The 16,395-nt window shown below is 43.6% G+C and overlaps 1 protein-coding gene across 1 annotated transcript; it reads left to right on the top strand.

The window, feature by feature from the left end:
- Positions 1-353: 353 nt before the first annotated feature.
- On the top strand, positions 354-15,411 carry dnai3 (dynein axonemal intermediate chain 3). Its single transcript, XM_037469879.2, has 22 exons — positions 354-476; positions 596-634; positions 1,964-2,148; positions 2,640-2,744; positions 3,261-3,398; positions 3,503-3,693; positions 3,964-4,080; positions 4,402-4,598; positions 4,769-4,878; positions 5,505-5,594; positions 5,777-5,863; positions 7,191-7,310; positions 8,037-8,110; positions 8,352-8,463; positions 10,224-10,323; positions 11,822-11,946; positions 12,025-12,085; positions 12,353-12,483; positions 12,711-12,915; positions 13,370-13,461; positions 13,808-13,903; positions 14,711-15,411. Exons 1-22 carry the CDS (start codon positions 425-427, stop codon positions 14,873-14,875), a joined length of 2,592 nt encoding a protein of 863 aa, XP_037325776.2. The 5' UTR covers positions 354-424; the 3' UTR covers positions 14,876-15,411.
- The last annotated feature ends 984 nt before the right edge of the window (positions 15,412-16,395 follow it).

Genomic DNA, 16,395 nt, shown 5'->3' with positions numbered 1-16,395 from the left:
CAAATTAAAATGACGTTAGGTGTTGTGAAACCTGATTACTTCCCAATTTCTCCACTCACATGAGTAGCTGTAACCTAAACAAGTTCCAACCTATGTAGCTTACACCATATACACATGAATGTGAGTCGGAGGACTTTGCTCCATTTCTTTTTCCCAGTTAGAGCTGGAGATGCTCCTTGTCTTCTAGGACCCTTCCTTTTAATCAAAGTAAAAATTACCAGACAATTCTGTTCTCCTCCAGAAGATGGCGCCACGTGATTTGATTATGACTTTTGGGGGCAAACACCTTTCTGCCACTGTGTGTGAATTCCCATGTGCCCTCTGACAGTTGAGCAATAAAATAGCAATATGATAGATACAAGTTTCTGTGTTGTGTGTGAAACTTTCTCCGCCTCATTAGTGGAGCCTCATTCTATGAGCAAGGATGAGATCCAAAAGTGCCACAAGCAGTGCAGGCAGTAAAGGAAAAGGGAAAGGTGAGTGTCTGAATACTAGTATTGTGTTGATTTGATCAATTGTGTGCATGTTTGTCTCCCGGTCAAATGGAGAAAGCACAGTAAATAAACGGTGAACTGACAGTTTTTTTTCCATTTAGGAAAAAAGATTCAGTCACCCGTCCATGAGAAAAAGCCTGGTAAGAGAAAAGCATCTTCTGTTTTGCTTGTGTGTTTACCCACCCTGACCCTGGTCAGACAATTTAAAAGCTTTCATTAATTCAATATTGATTTACACTACACGCCGTATTGATGCATATATCTGCAAGTAAACCACATTTTTCATTTGTATTTGATAACCTTGATTAATTTGACATTTTGAATGATTTACCGTTATTTAAATCCAATCTGACCTCAAGGTAGAGATGTAACAAGCATTGCCGAAACTAATAATCCCACTTGTAGAGGGTGAAAAACAGTTTGCCCCCTTGTTATTTTGAGTGTACTGTTGCACATGCTCTCTACATTGAGCAGCATTGGCTCCTATAGGAGTTAAGAGTCCTCACATTCATTTTATTTCCATTTTGTACAGGCAGCAATTTGAATTATAGTCCCTTAGATGTCCCAATTGAACACCTCATAAATCGTTTAAATAGTCGAGTCGTAACCTAAGCCCGACCCTTAAACCAAAACCAAGTCTTAACCCTAACATTAAGTCGTTCATCTGGCGGGGACCAACTTAACTGCTGCATTTCTTCCCCTCGAAATAGATCTGTCAAAGACATTGATGATATCAGTGATCATATCAGCTATTGTCTTGACATGAATTCTTCAGTAGTTTACCGTGTACTGTGGTGCATTAAACGAATCTCGAGGTATGCAGTCAAAAGTGATTATTCCAGTGAAGAGAAGCCTGTCATATTTCAATACCTCCTTGGCACAGCCAACCGATTCTTTATGGGTTATGGAACATTGAACATAACACTTTCTTCATCTCTTATGTCAATATTTCCCATGCATGAAAGTGCCGTAGTCGCCACTTAATTGTGTAAACTGAAGGGTGTTAGTTTCCACTACGATGACTTGGCATGAGGCCTAACTGGTGCGAGTGGGAAAGGTTGACGCCCCCAGCTGGGAAGTGGTTTCCTAAAGCTGTACTTATTTGTACATATTCTCCGCATCGCCTCAGCAACCTTGTGGAAAGACTTGGGTAGTATTTGCATTATTTTCATATGGGGACTTTACGTTTTCCGATCTGTAAACAATATTTTTTTAGGTCAACGTTTGCTTTGCCCAAATTACTGTAACATATAAGTAAAAATTCTTGAAACACTCATAGTGAAAACAAGTGTGTTTTGATATCTAAGTAGATTTAGCATCTTTCACAGGCACCAAAACGCAAAGTCGTTATTGAGTAATTGGATGCATGTGATGTTCTATTTATTCTTAAATCTAGCTCATTTTGATCCACACTTTCCTCTATCCACCATCTTTTTTTGCCAATATTGATTGTGTTCTTCCTCACCAAGGTCACCCTGATGATATATTCCCCGTGGTCCTGACGTCAGCCACCCAGAAGCTCTTTGGTTGCCGTTCCGACGTGGACGTCACAGGCGAGAGCCCTTACAAGCTGCTGAAAAAGGACGACATAATCAATGACTTCAAGACGAGAGCCGCGGTGTCCGATTTCAGCCCCGCGAAGCAGATGGTGCTGGTGAGGCTGAGCCGTCGCCAAAGCAATCACTCGCACAATACACCTAAGACACTGTGATGATGCACGGACCCCAAGTTAAGGGGTCAAGGGGTGGGAACAAAAGGAGTGACCCGTTTAACCTTATTCCTCCTCTGTCTCTGAGCACAATTCATTACACGAGAACCCTCATCTCTTACCTTTAGCATCAAATAAACTCAAACTTGAAACTTAACGAGACCAGAGAGCACCCTAAGGGAGCCATATAGGCTCATCTGTGTCAGTCCTTTATAATGTGCGCTTTGTTATTTAGGACAAATCCGCGGACTTACCTGGTGATGTGTGTACGTGCGCGCGTGTCTTTTTCTTTCTAAATCACTCCTCAAGTCTAGAATCCACATCCCCCAGTCGTTTACTAGTTTACTATCTTGACCAAATGTTGCAAAGGATCAATTGAAAAACACAATGTTCATTATGTATAAAGACTGAGTGTGGTGAATTCTTTTATGTTCCAGGACTACCCAGACGACGAGCTCCTGCTGGTTTTTGACACAGACTTCATTTATGGCCAGAGCTTCTACCTGGTTCTCACACCCGAAGCAAAGGAAAGGATCTTAAACGTAAGGCGACATGTCGGTGCTTGATATGTGATGCAGTAGGGATTCTACACTCGCTAAATATGTAAATCTGCAGGTCATTTTCAATTGTATTCCGGTTCAATTACATTACATTAGAGATGTGTTGTTCGGGGACAAGGACTCGGAAGTGACGAGTCCGCTCAAAGAGCGATTTGTTCATTTTCTCGTGGCCGCGCATCGGGACTTTTGCACAGGCTCAGTCAAGGAAACAGAAATCATTCGTCTTTTTCTGTGGGGGATAACGGGGGATCCTCGGATGTGTAAAGATCAAAATCAAATTTTGAGATTTTCCTGAAATAAAATCCCCAACAGTCTCTAATGTGTCGAACAGCGTTCGAACATTTGTTCGTGATGAGTACACAATATTCCTGTTCTGGCTCGGTTTTCACCAAAAAATGGTGCCTCTCGGGTGCAACAGGTTTTAAAACAGTTCTACTCATATTCCACCTCTGTGTCCTTTGTGTTCTTGTAACTGTATGATCGTGTAATGCTCTCCAGGTTGCTGGGTCTCCAGAGCCTGAGACACCCGAAGTGTTTGAGGATGAAGTCATTAAAACCCCTGAACCAAAGCCATGGATATGTCTTGGCAGTGAGCAGGAAATGGAGGAAGAGTCTGTCAGGGAAACCGGAGAAAACGTAATGCTGGCAAATGCCAAACACATGACATTTGCATACAGCACTTACATTCTTCCCGTTTCCCCTTGTGCTCCCCATGAAACCTGTCTCCGTTTTCTCATCAGCTGCACTTCACTTACAAGCTCTCAGAAGCGAGGAGGAAGTTTGGGCCACCAGCTGTTTTTTCGGACAGCAAGACAACCGTCACAGGGTGTCCATCCTGTCCAGACAGCAGATTCAGCATCAGGCCGATGGAGAGGGACTTTGGGGCCCAGGCGGTTCCCAGACTGAAAAGCAGCAGTACTCAGACGAAGAGGTACGCTGCCAGCAAATCAGTTCACCTAAAACTGATGTGGGAGGGGGCACAGACAGATACTGCTGACAACTCAAGGCTTTCAAAGAAATAAGACAGTAACACTGATTGCAATGCTAAATACCTCAAGGATTTGAGACAAGTATTTTCCGGCATTGTCTTGAAAATGTGACATTCTGACATTCGTCATGCACTATTTTTCTCTCGCTATCGATTCAAAAGGTAACTGTGCCTCCACCTACGTGTTGTATAGTAATATTTCTACCTTTACAGGAAGTTGACGAGCACTGTTCCTACTCAGTACACGCCAAGAGAGCTCAGTGATGAGGAAAAAGAGGAAATCCTCCGGTCTGAGAGGGTGCAGATTTTTTTTCAAAAGGTGACTTCAAGGTAAGATGAGATGTTTCTGAAATATTTCAGATTCATAACCCTCAGAGTTTTAAACCCATCCATTATTACCCTGTAGGGTAAACAAATAGTTAAGAGACATTCCCCCTGCACGATTTTGAAGTTGTAAGACTTTGAATTACATACTGTAATCTTTCACTTTACCCTCAACCTTCCTTTTGTGTCCAGGTAAGCAACTACACGTGGAGTGTGAGAAAACTTGTTACTGTGGCTTTGAGGAGATTTGATGGAGGAAAACGGAACATAATGCACACGTTTGGCACAAATTGACATAGTTGTATTTTTTCTGTTTCCTGTTTGCAGTATGTTGAAAGCCCTTCAGCAGGAAACTATCATGAATGTGTTTGTTGATCAGTGGAAGGCCCTGGGGGCGGCATCTGAAGACGAGCACCGTTCTCCGGAGTTTCCCAAACATTTGTTGCTTTTTAAGGTCTTCTCAGACCAGAACTACGCCAAGGGCAAGAAAATCAGCACCTTAAACTGGCACCCTACATTCCACGGTAAAGTGAAAGAATCTCAGTCAGTGAACACAGTTGTCTAGAAGATTGGAGCGAAAGAATTGTTCCACACACAAAAATGGGGGGGGGTCATCAGTTTACACACTATTGAATGTCCATTTTCCTGTCGCTGTTTAGTTGATACGTAGTATGATGTGTGTTTTTGATGGTAGGTGTGATAGCTGTGGCCTTGACCCAAAAAAGGACAGAGGATTCCCCAATGTTTGACTCAGAAGATTCTTTCATTGTCTTTTATAGCTTCTCAGACTCCTCTCACGCCCAGGTAAGGAAAGTCACGTCAGTATTTGAGTTAATGTGGAGATTGTACAAGCTGGATAAGAGATGCACAGCATACCAGCTCATTTCTAACTCCAATCTGCTCAAGGCACACTTTGATACAAAAACGACTTGAAAGATTTGCTTATTCCTGCAAATAACATAAATAATTTCCTTTGCTTCAGCAAAATTTGAGAGGCTGTATTGATTTGACAGGGGCAATAAATCAATGAAACTGAGCTGCTAAAAGTGGAAATGTGTAAAGGTGATATGAGTAACCCCTGATGTATCCCTTCACTGAGGAATGTGTCATGCTTTGGTTTCACCATCTGCTGGAGCAGTGCAGACATTAGTTGTGGAAATAAACATATTTATTAGTGTATGGAGTAAAGCAATGCCGAAAAATAACTTCTTTATAACACCATCTCAACCTACTTGGGTCTTTTTTACCCTCGTGCCTGAGGAAATCCACAGTACTGTATGCATTTTGGTTTGGTGGATTAAAAGCTGAACTTTGAATGGCGAGACTAGAATGAATAAAAACTCAGGATGGCAGGCACCCAATACAGGGAATGTGTACTCTGAAATATAATATTTCTTCCCTGTGTACGTGGGTCTCTGTGCTGTTTGCAGTTGCTGCTGGAGTGCCCAGGTGACATTTTTGCCTTTGAGTTTTGCCCTTCTGATCCAAATATCATCGTTGGCGGCTGCAGGAATGGCCAGGTGCTGAATCCGACTCTGCTCTGCCTCTCTGCTTTGCTGCATCTGCTGCCTTTTCTGCCGTGTAGTTGTTTTTCAGCTGTACCACTTTTCCATGCTCCTCTTTTTCATTATCGTAGAAAATGATTCAAATGGATGCTATCCTGTTCAACACCAGTCTATTGTTTCTGCTGCTGGTTTTTCAGGTTGTGTTGTGGGACATGTCTGCTCACTCCATGCACTTGAAGGGAACACAACCTGGTGAAAAAGTTCCTTTTAATAATGACACATTGGTAAGTACCCACGCCCTCTCTCCAACGTGCACAATGTTGATACACAAGCGCATGGCGTTCTGTATGTGTGTTGGTGTATGGCCATGTTGTATCGGTTACCATAATTCCATGACTAGCGATGATGTCAGCTCGGTTTATTTAAGTATGGGTCCTCCGTTTACCAAAGCATGCAATGTATTTGCTGTAAAGAGAGGCTGTGCTGTATGACAAAGTCAGACGATGACACGTTGACTCGCGAGTTCTCCCCTCATCCTCACTCTCTCATTAGATAGGAATGAAGTGGGCTAATGGTCCTTTTCATACCCGCCGCAGCTGTCCAAACTAGTTCCACAAATCTACTGATGCCAGGAGTGAATCCCAAGGAAAGTTCTAAACATTAAACGACTCATAGAAGGCATCAACATAACATACACAGTTAGACTGAGGTGACCCAACTAAAAAAATAATAGAAATATTAACTGAAGACTTAGACGTCAAAGAGGAATTGTCTTTGGTCTTAACATCACAGTAAACTAATATTTGCATTGCACGGCTGCCTTTTTTTAGACGGTATTGTGTGGAAAAATAAAGAGAGGAGGTAATTATGGGTGACAAAAAAAAACGGGCTTAATGCTGAGCCTGCTGAGACGATGTGAAGCAGTTCTGCCCTTCAGTGACATCTTCCACTTTAAATAGACGTGCCCTCATTATCCAGCTCCCATTTGCTTTGTGAGTTCTTATAGCCTATAGATTGGAACAGCTGTCTTCATCCCCGTTCTCACTTCTCTTTTCCTGCTACCAACCTCTGTACTATTCTCTGTGCTCCTTGTCATCAGCTCGCGTACTGCAGCCGCTACACAACGCCTTCCATCCTCCACCATAGTTGGTCCTCATAGAAGATGCCACTAAACGCATCAGATCACTCACCTCCCTTGTGTTTGCAATGTAAACATTGACAGTTGTGTGAACTAAAAGGCTTCATTTGAATGTTGAATGCTGTGAAACCTTCGCTACATTGGCACCTGTTGCCGGCTCAGATAAACAAAGAATTCAAATCCTCATGTGAGGATTTAGGTTCTATTGACACAATTTTAAACATGCAGGTGCACCGCAGTGTTATTGAAATGAATCCTTTTCACATGCTGTTTAGAAACGTAACGCACAATCCTTTAACTGCTGTGTAGCAGAATCTTTTTAGGTAGATGTCAAAGCATACTTCATTTGAATACCATGAAGGTCCGTTTCAGGAGGGCTGTCGACCGCTGTCGCCTTCTTTGTAAGATTGAAATGTCAAAGCTCACTGTGCTCACTGTACACGCTGGGCCTTTTGTGTACGGCCTCGCACCAGGACATCGACGAGCACAAAGAGAAAAAGACTCCTGTTGTGCGCTACTGTGCAGCGTCTCCCATAGAGAACAGCCACAAAGCACCAATCACCGACGTCCAGTGGCTGCCGCCAACATTCGAGGTACGCAGAACCGGCTGCTAGAGCGCTCAGAAGGAGAAACGACTGCAAATGTTGAATATTCCAAACACTGACCACGTAAAGAGTTAATTGACATTTTCCATTAGGAGTGCATTAGGGCAGTGTTTGAACCTTCCTCTTTTGTTCACAATGGTTTATTTGGCATATCTTGATTCGTGAACGTTTTTTTTGTGTGACTACATTCCTTAATTTTTTTTTTTTATCTCATTCTTTTATCATATCTGAAGTCAACATTGTGGCATACTTAAGGCAAACGGAGTACATTTGAACCCTTCAGAGCCGTCTTGATAATAAAACATTAAACACGTAACCAGAAGGTAAGGTAATAGACTGAGTAGTGATGGTGTAGAAAATAATAAGTTCATTTTGTAGATTACTGCCACTACCGCAAAATAATGGTTATTTATATGAGGATTTTCATCAATACATGGTCTAGAACGTCGGCTTAAGAACAATGGTCCTACACAGATTAAATTCATTATAACAGTCCACAGGACCTAGCGTGTGGCTTAGTCTTTCAAAAGTCAGATTCTTCATAAAACAGCCAGTTGTAATTTATCGTGACAACCACTGGCGCTCACCTGGATAAGTGCAATAAGACAATCATCAAAGTGCACCCGAGCATATATTTCATTATTTGTCAGCTCTTTATTAAGTCTGACAGACATTTGTTGATATTGTGATTCGCTCACTCACTCTCTCATTAAGGTGACCAACACAGGCTTACCCGTGGAGAACAAGTACAACATTTCTACACAGATTGTCTCCTGCTCCCCTGACTGGTAAGTCTTGCAGAAACATCCCTGATTACTGATGCTCAGGATAACAAGGTGAATGAATGAAGTGAGTGGAGGTTAGATTGGTCTTTCCCACACTGCTTGTGGTTATCGCCAGGCTCCATATTTAGAGGAGAGGCTACTTTATACATTAAATGTTGTGTTTCTTTTATTGCAAAACAAAAGGATGAGTGTTTTATTTGTATTTTCAAGAGAATATTCATTTTGTATTTGTCTCCCTCTGAAGTTCTATAAAGTTCTGGGATGTGCGAGTGTCAAACCCGAGCCGGGATCAGAAGACACACCACACTTTTCTCGACACGTTCAAACACCTGGACACATGGAGGCCCTTTTACACGGTACTGCAGGTTTAAGGATGCAATACAAATGTCCACATTCTTTTCTTAAAAGTTGTGCGGTACACACATTGTGAATGCATACAGCCAACCAAACAGCCTTCGCAATAAATGTACAAACATTACATTTACCAATATTGGAAGAAAACCATTCTGGCTCAAAATAAATCCCGAATGAGGAAACTGTAAAATTTGTACAGACAACAATAGACACAGAGCGCAAGAAACATATTACAAGGAACAAATAAAAACCAGAACAGCCCTTAAAAAAACATGACTAACATCAGAAAGATGCTAAAGGTGTTCATTATAAAATCAAACTGTTGCTGTAATAAAAGTCGTTCAGTAGACACTCAATGAATGACCTTCTGAGTCCATTAAAAACACAGTATTGTGGTCAAAGGAAACAATCATCCAGGCCATTCAGTGACCTCTAGTGAGTCCTGGGTAAGGCCAATCACTGAACCAGCCTTTCTGATCATCTTATTGATCCTGTTTTTGTCCTGCGTAGTAATGCCGCCCCCCCCCCCCCGGCAGCGCACATCATAGAAGAGGACACTAGCTAAGATCCCCTGATAAAAAAAGCTTTCTGCTCATATCTAAAGATCTAAGCTTGCTCCACTGTTATTTTTCCTCTTTAATTTACCAGATAGATTCCAAAATATTTATAAGACAATTTCTATCCATTGACCCGCAACTATCACTAGGGAGAGCTCCTTCTTTGTCCTTTTGAAATTAATAACCAACTCTTTGGTTTTTCCAACATTTAGTTTTAAGAAATGTTCACTACGCTAGTTGACAAAGGATTCAACCTCCCGTTTATAGGCCAGGTCATTGCCCCGGGGGGGTCGACCAACCAGGGCAGTGTCATCTGAGAACTTTTGGATGTTACAGGACACCCGCTTCTGCCTATAGTCAACTGTATAGAGTGAGAATAAAATAGGGTTAAAACTATTCCTGTGGTCCAGTGTTAGTTTAAATAGTGTCAGAAGGTTTCCTATCAAGCGAGACAAAAGATGATGAAAGACCCAAGCAATTGTATTTGTAGTTGTAGTGTGCAGTTTAATAGGCATATGTTTTGTTTAGCTAAAAGGTAGGGTTGACTTGTATTAAAAGCACCAGAAAAAAAGGGGTTACAAAAATATTATAAATCTGTGAAGCATAAAAAGGAGTGCATGATCTACCCTGCACCCTTCCTGTATGCAAACTGCAAGTGAAACCGCTCTACTGAGGTTACCCAGGACAACCCTTTCGAAGCCTTTCATTATGTCACATGTGACGTCAGGGCTATCGATCTCAGGTCCGTAGGACTTTGACTCCTCACACTGTTTGATCTTGGGATTGGAGCGAAACAATATGTTTTCCACGTTCAGCACAGCCCCCCAGGGTGCGTGGACGGACGCCACCCGGGCCTGCCACCTCGTTAGCCTAATGGCGCTTTAACTGCTGTCGAACCTCCCCGACGTGTATTAGAATGGCTGTGCTGCAGTCCTCAGGACCGCTCGGTACGAGAGAAGCCAGGGTGCTCTCGTGGGATGCAGAGAAATCCAATTCATCGAACACTTACATTGATCCGTTCACCAGGCAGCCGGACAGTTTTAATCCAATCTTTATCGCCACTGAAAAAAAGTGCCAAAATGTAACCGACGTTACCATATTCTAGCATGACGACGAGGCCTTTGCCAGATGTATTTATTGTATGTATTGTCTCCGCCGGTATCTGCAAATGTCAAAAGTTTGTCTTCTTGTCTGTCATGTGCCAGGTTTCCCTGCCAATGATTGGCACCACTGGAGAATATGCTCCTCTGAAATTCTGCCTGGAACCTTACATCTGTGTAGCCAACAACACAGCCGGTGCCGCGGGTGAGGGGTTTTACCTTTTTGAGCTTGTTTGTTTCGTGTCTGTTGTGCCGCCTCTGCCTTCTACCAGCGGTCCCACACATGAGCTTAATCCAATCTCAAACATGTGTACGATACATACTGTCAGGTGTTTATCGCTGGATGCAACGGGGCGTTATAACTCACCCACATACTAAAAAAAGCAAGTAGGCCCAACATTGAACATCCAAAACGAACCGTCCCATGTCTACAAGTGTGTGTGTGTGTGTGTAGTTGTGCTTTGGATGGTTGAGCACCGTGATCAGTAGGGTAGGGTAATACAACCCTCAGGAACTCTCATTCTCTGCCCGTTTCATAGCACTTCATCAAGTGACACTCTCTAAAACCAGGCCCTCATAGCCGCACCGACTGTCAGCTCTTAGCAATATGCGGCTCCTTCAGGGCCAGAGGATGATCGTGTGTGTCCTGGCCGGTCATGAAGAGACCTGTCTTTGTCTGGCTGAAGGTCTGCCTCCTGAACACAGCTTAGGTGGCTGGCGCTCAGAGATTTAAAAAAAAATGTCCACTAACTGAGGCAATAAATCTGTTGCCGCCCCGAGTCTGTCTGTTATAAAGCTTTTAATGAGTCCCCATGTGATTGATACGTTGCCACATCAAACGATATTTCCACTGAGTCTACACCGGCTCCCTCCGAGCACTACATTCGGCGCGTTTGTTCTCGGGCCTTTTGTTATCTCTGTTATCTCCCTCGCAGCAGCAGCAGCACACTGTAGGAAAGCTGCTCCCCGCCCTGCAACAGCAGCACCCGATGCGTTGCGAGCAACTCCTTAGTGGGGGGGGATTAGGCAACAGTTGAGCCGCAGTGCAGCGTGGTGAAAGGGAAACAATGTCCACATCTGTTGCTGCGCGGTGTCGTCTGTCCCACATCTTTACACACATCTTCACTGGGGGAGAGTGGATTTGAGGGGGTGTGTGATTGGGCAATCTGATCTGACCTTCAGGAGCTAATCTAACACGGTGAAACCGAGACTTGATTGGGAACAACCGGCTGATATGGGGGTGTGAGAGGATGGCCCCGTGCTGTCCCTGACGGACAGTTGGGCTTTTGTGATGGAAAATGCTCGTTCCATCGTTACCTGTCTCCCCCCCTCCCACCCTTCTCCCTTACTGTCTCCCTCCTCGCCACAGGCCACGATCCTCACTCCCACCTCCATCTCCTTTGTCTCCCATTCTCCTCATATCCCCTCTTAGCCGAACCCCCCCCCCCCCCCCCCGACCTCCTTTTCTTTTGTCCTTCGGTCGTTTTGTTCATGGTCCGATTACAGAGCAGGCTGCCCCAATGCCGCCGTCCAATCTCTGTTGTTTCCTTATTTTAAATAGTTGTGCTCGATGTTCCTTGTCTGTCTTTCTGGTGCGTTGACTGTTGTTTATTCACTGATTGTATTGTTTCCCCGTTTGTTTGGGATTATTTGTCCATACAAAAAGAACCGGACTAACTATCTACAATCTGACACACTAACAGAGGCAGATAATGAAAATGCTGAAGACTCCGAGGTCGTCCCGGACTACAGGCAGCTCAGAGTGCCCTCAGCTGAAGGACTCGCTCCTCTGGAGGATGTCAATACCAAACTCTTCATTGGAACAGAGGTAACTCAAACTAAAAACACAATGAAAAAGGGTCCATTTCTGTTCCGTTGTTCCCTTTTAATATGTTTTTACTTCTAGTCAGGGGAGATTATTTACAGTGACTGGAAACAAGTGAATGACGACTCTGGAATGCTGCAAAGTGAGTATTCTGGTTTAGCATTACTAAAGTCATACAGTATAAATAAATATTAATACCTTCAATGTCTTGACAACAACTATTCAGCCCAAATTATAAAAGTCATATAAGTCATATATTGCTACACATCTTTGGTTGGGCAGACCACCTGGTTGACATACACACAGGAGGTGAAATGTTTCTTATATTGCTTTACTATTATTAAACATAATATTAAGTTACTGTCAAATATCAAGTGTGCCTTCTCTTTCTGTCCGTCCTCTCTCTCAGGTGCCATGCCCCTTGCCTGTTTTAGTACCCACTACTGGCTGGTGAATACGGTCCAGAGGTCACCCTTCTTCAAAGACATCATTTTAACAACAGGAAACTGGAACTTTGCCATCTGGAAGGAGGGAGTCACGGTATCAACAACTATATCTTCACTTAGCAGACGATGCAAGCAGTAAAAGTTATACCCAGATAATAGATCATATAGAGGAATCACCAGAGATCAAAGTCATTCCAGACTTGACACGTGATCAATACTTCCTAACACAATACAATGACCAATATTTCAAATGTATGACGCCAGAATAGTCTCATTTCAAATCCATTGCATCTGTTTGGCTTCTTTCAATGTGACATCCAGGACGGCCCCATCATCGTGTCACCAAACTCTGAGCAGTGGTGCACTGTGGGATGCTGGTCCCGTACCCGGCCAGCGATTCTCTTCATTGGGAAAGAGGATGGCAGCATTGAGGTCTGGAACCTGCTGGAAAAGATGACTGAACCTGTGCGTATCTACCCACAAGTCACCAACGCCAGAATTTCCTGCATCAGGCCCTGGACATCCTGTGAGTTCCTGGCCTCTTTGGTGCGCAATAGAGCAGCTAGCACACATCTATGTGCAGCTCCCTTGAAATGCATTACTTTTTTTATCAGTACAACAGTAATGAAACAAAATAAATGCATGTATACTCCATTTTTAGTAGATTCCTTTAATGGACACAAATCGAGGGAAGGAAAGCACAGTTTGCTGGACTGCAGAACTCCTTCAACTAACGTAAAACCTGTATGCCCTCTCATCACATAGAGGTGGAGGTTAATCATCATGGCCATTCATGCGTATTTGCCTGTTCAAATCTCAGTCAGCTCTTTACATTCCACGGACAGATGCTGAGAGATACAACGTTATCAATCACAACATGCACATACAGGAGATGGAAAATATCTCCACAGGACCTCATTGTAAGATTTTTCTTTTAAACGTGGAGCACATTTGCTGGACATTTTTTTTTGTACACACAGCCAAGCAGAACTTCCTGGCTGTGACTGATGAACTCGGAATGCTCCTTGTGTTCGAAATGCCAAAGACCCTCTGTGTCCCATCCCGGAATGAGGTAAGATGGTCCAACGACCTCCTACCTACTCACCCTCCAGAAGGTTAGGCATTTTCTACAGAGTTAGTATTTAGCATACATAAGTAACAATGAACCCTCAAGATTAAATGGGAGGTAACATATTCAACACGGCAGCATGCCAAAAAAAGGTTGAACTTTGTCATCTGTTTAGAGTTTTCTGTTGATATTAAGCGAGTATAAGGAATTACAGGCAGGTTGGTGCAGGTGTGCCAAACCTCCAGCGTTGCCACAGAGGTTGTGATCATGAGCTATTTTGTTTATTAGTCATGAGTTGGTTCCATGGAAGCCTGCTAACAGGTGGCTCCTCTCTTTTGTCTGCAAACAGAGTTCTGCTCTGGAGGAATACTTTGCAGTGGAGGAAGACAGGCTGAAGGATCGTTTGAGGAGAAAGGAACAGCGGGCAAAAGAGCCAAAGAGAACGGTGAGCTGTGCAGCCCGCCTGAGGGCAGCCTGAGCAGGCTTTGTGCCCCCCCCCCCCCCCAAGACCATCGATATCGGCCATGGAAGTGGCCTTGAGTGACAGCGACTCGTATCGCATGACAGTCAGAATGTACAGTGATACCAGCAAATGTTTGTGTTGCCCCAGTTAAAAGTGTGTACACCAGTTCAGAGTGGATGGAGGGTATTGTGTAGTGGGTCCTTCCTCCCCCTGTGGCCCCGTCGCTTTTATTTGCCCCTCATGTCCCCTCATGTTTAATTCATTGAGGTTGTTATTTCAGCCTCGGCACTGGGATAAGTTTAGGTATTGAAAGCCAGTGGTTCGCAGTCCGTAAACTATAGAAGCTCAGACTTTTTATTTTCAAATCTCAACTGTGGCAGTAATCTCAGGTTTGTTGTTATTCTCATGTTGCTCCTCCAACCAGCCATACATTTTCCCCAAAATATAAGGAATATTCTGTCTGACACTGGGGTGGGAATATGCATGTTTGTACTGCGTGTGCCTTGTCTGATGATTGCATTGAAACTGATTGCAAAAAATTATAATTGAACAAATCTTTAAGGATGTTTATGAGCAGTATTTAGAAATGTTATAAGGAAGTACTTCGAGGGGCTGTAACTCTCATTCAACAGTTATTTGAAAGTGCAGCTTCATGTTACCTACATATGAGCCTGCACATTTCTGCTTCAAATAGAAGAAATTGACACGTCTTTGCTACGGATGCTTTTAAATGCCTTGTGTTTTGCTATGTATTGCTCATTACATGAATTCTTCCCTGTTTGTGTGCAGGACTGCGAGAAGCCCTTAAAGCCCCCCGTCGATGAAGAACAGGAGTACAAAGACTACCTGAAGCTGGAGGAACAAATCCTCAAGGGCCTGGGCCTGGCGTCAGCTACAGCTACACACAACACGCCTGAATCTCACACACACACACACACACACACAAACCTCTAAATAGTCCATTTTTAAGTTAGCTGTTTCCTTGTCCTACTTATTTATACATTTGATAACCTTAACGTTTTTTTAATTAAGAAAATTACTGTTTTATTAATTTATTATTATGTTATTTGGAATTTGTTGTTCCTTGCTACAGTGTTCATAACTTTTATCTTAATGTCTGAACATGTTATATTACTTCTTTACATTGACAAAGTGTTATGTTATAGTTATTGTGTTTTTCAGGTACTGTTCTGATAAATGAGAAGCCCCTGCAGCTAACACAAATGTTTGGTGTCGTTAATTCAAGTTTGATTCTTATTTTTCTGACGTTTGTCACAACGTTTCTGACAGTGCCGTTTCTCTTTCTACGTGTTGCAGCTCACCTCTCCATCTTTCTCATCTCCATCCGTGTCCCTACTAAATGGCGTCACACTAGGCAGGTCAAGTGCAGCCCAGAGGACCCACAGAAACAGAAACTGGCAGGAAAAAGAGAGGCTGCAGGGACAGAGGAAGGGGGGGTACGTATAGGGCAGCGGTCCTTTGCCAGGTTTTCACAGTGCGGCGCCTCAAAAGGAGAACGGAGAGGATTGAGAGCGCAGATGAAAAAACTCCAATACGCGCTGGGCGAGAGTGAGGAAGAAGAAAAAGTCAATGGCAATAGACGGAAAACAGAGTTGTGGGCGGAGGCGAGCGTCCATGTGTCCCGTGAGGCACCATCACGCCTGGGGGTGGGGGACAAAGGGGGGCCTCTGCCGCTTCCCCGGGAATTCTGTTCTGCAGTCCCTCTCTCCTCGGGCCAAGCCTCTCATTTTATATCGAGCCAGCTCAGGAATGTGCCTTCTGCAAACCAACACCCACGCACGCACACGCACGCACACGCACACACACACACGCACACACACATACAGGGAGCGTCCTCACCTTTGCTGGTTAGTTATTATTCCAATGGCTGATGCATATGATGTTGTGCAACATGTTGGATAAGCTTGATTGCAAGTTAAATAACCGTGGCAAGTTCTGCAGACAAATGTTTGCAGGTTGAACACTCAACCTCTTTAATTTCCAGTGAAATCGTCAGACAGAATGTAGCAAAGCGTAAAGGCTGTAAAACCTCTGGCAGACTGTTGGTTGGTTTCATTAGGTGACCCATGACCTCTTGAGAGATCAAGTGACCAGGACACTGCTGTGGAATGTTACCTCTTGACTCTTTTTTTCATTTTCTAATTTTAAAGAAAAACAACTGGTCGGATTCTTGTCATTTTACCACCCGCAAACCCGCGTATCATCCGTGTGTGTGTGTGTGTGTGTGTGTGCGTGCGTATCAGAAAAACCACGTGGGCATGTGTATGTTCTCTATGTAGTCAACGACTGATAGTGGAAAGGTACGCTGACAAAAACAAACTTGACTCAAGGTTTACTCACTAGCGGATAACGCTCAAAGCTAGAAAACAAAAGCTAACTTCTAGTAAATATTGCCATCTTTTGAGGGAGACGGGCTAGCTGTTTCCTCCTGTATGCAGTATACCGTACTAAGG

The sequence above is a fragment of the Pungitius pungitius genome, chromosome 7 (assembly GCF_949316345.1).
Source record: "Pungitius pungitius chromosome 7, fPunPun2.1, whole genome shotgun sequence".
Classification (NCBI taxonomy): domain Eukaryota; kingdom Metazoa; phylum Chordata; class Actinopteri; order Perciformes; family Gasterosteidae; genus Pungitius; species Pungitius pungitius.
This window is presented reverse-complemented; position numbering and strand designations above follow the sequence as displayed.

Coding starts and splice junctions, on each gene's coding strand:
- dnai3 (XM_037469879.2), top strand. CDS start 425: ATGAGATCCAAAAGTGCCACAAGCAGTGCAGGCAGTAAAGGAAAAGGG. Junction 2,149..2,639: donor CCGCGAAGCAGATGGTGCTG/GTGAGGCTGAGC, acceptor TTTATGTTCCAG/GACTACCCAGACGACGAGCT. Junction 3,399..3,502: donor TCAGGGAAACCGGAGAAAAC/GTAATGCTGGCA, acceptor TTTTCTCATCAG/CTGCACTTCACTTACAAGCT.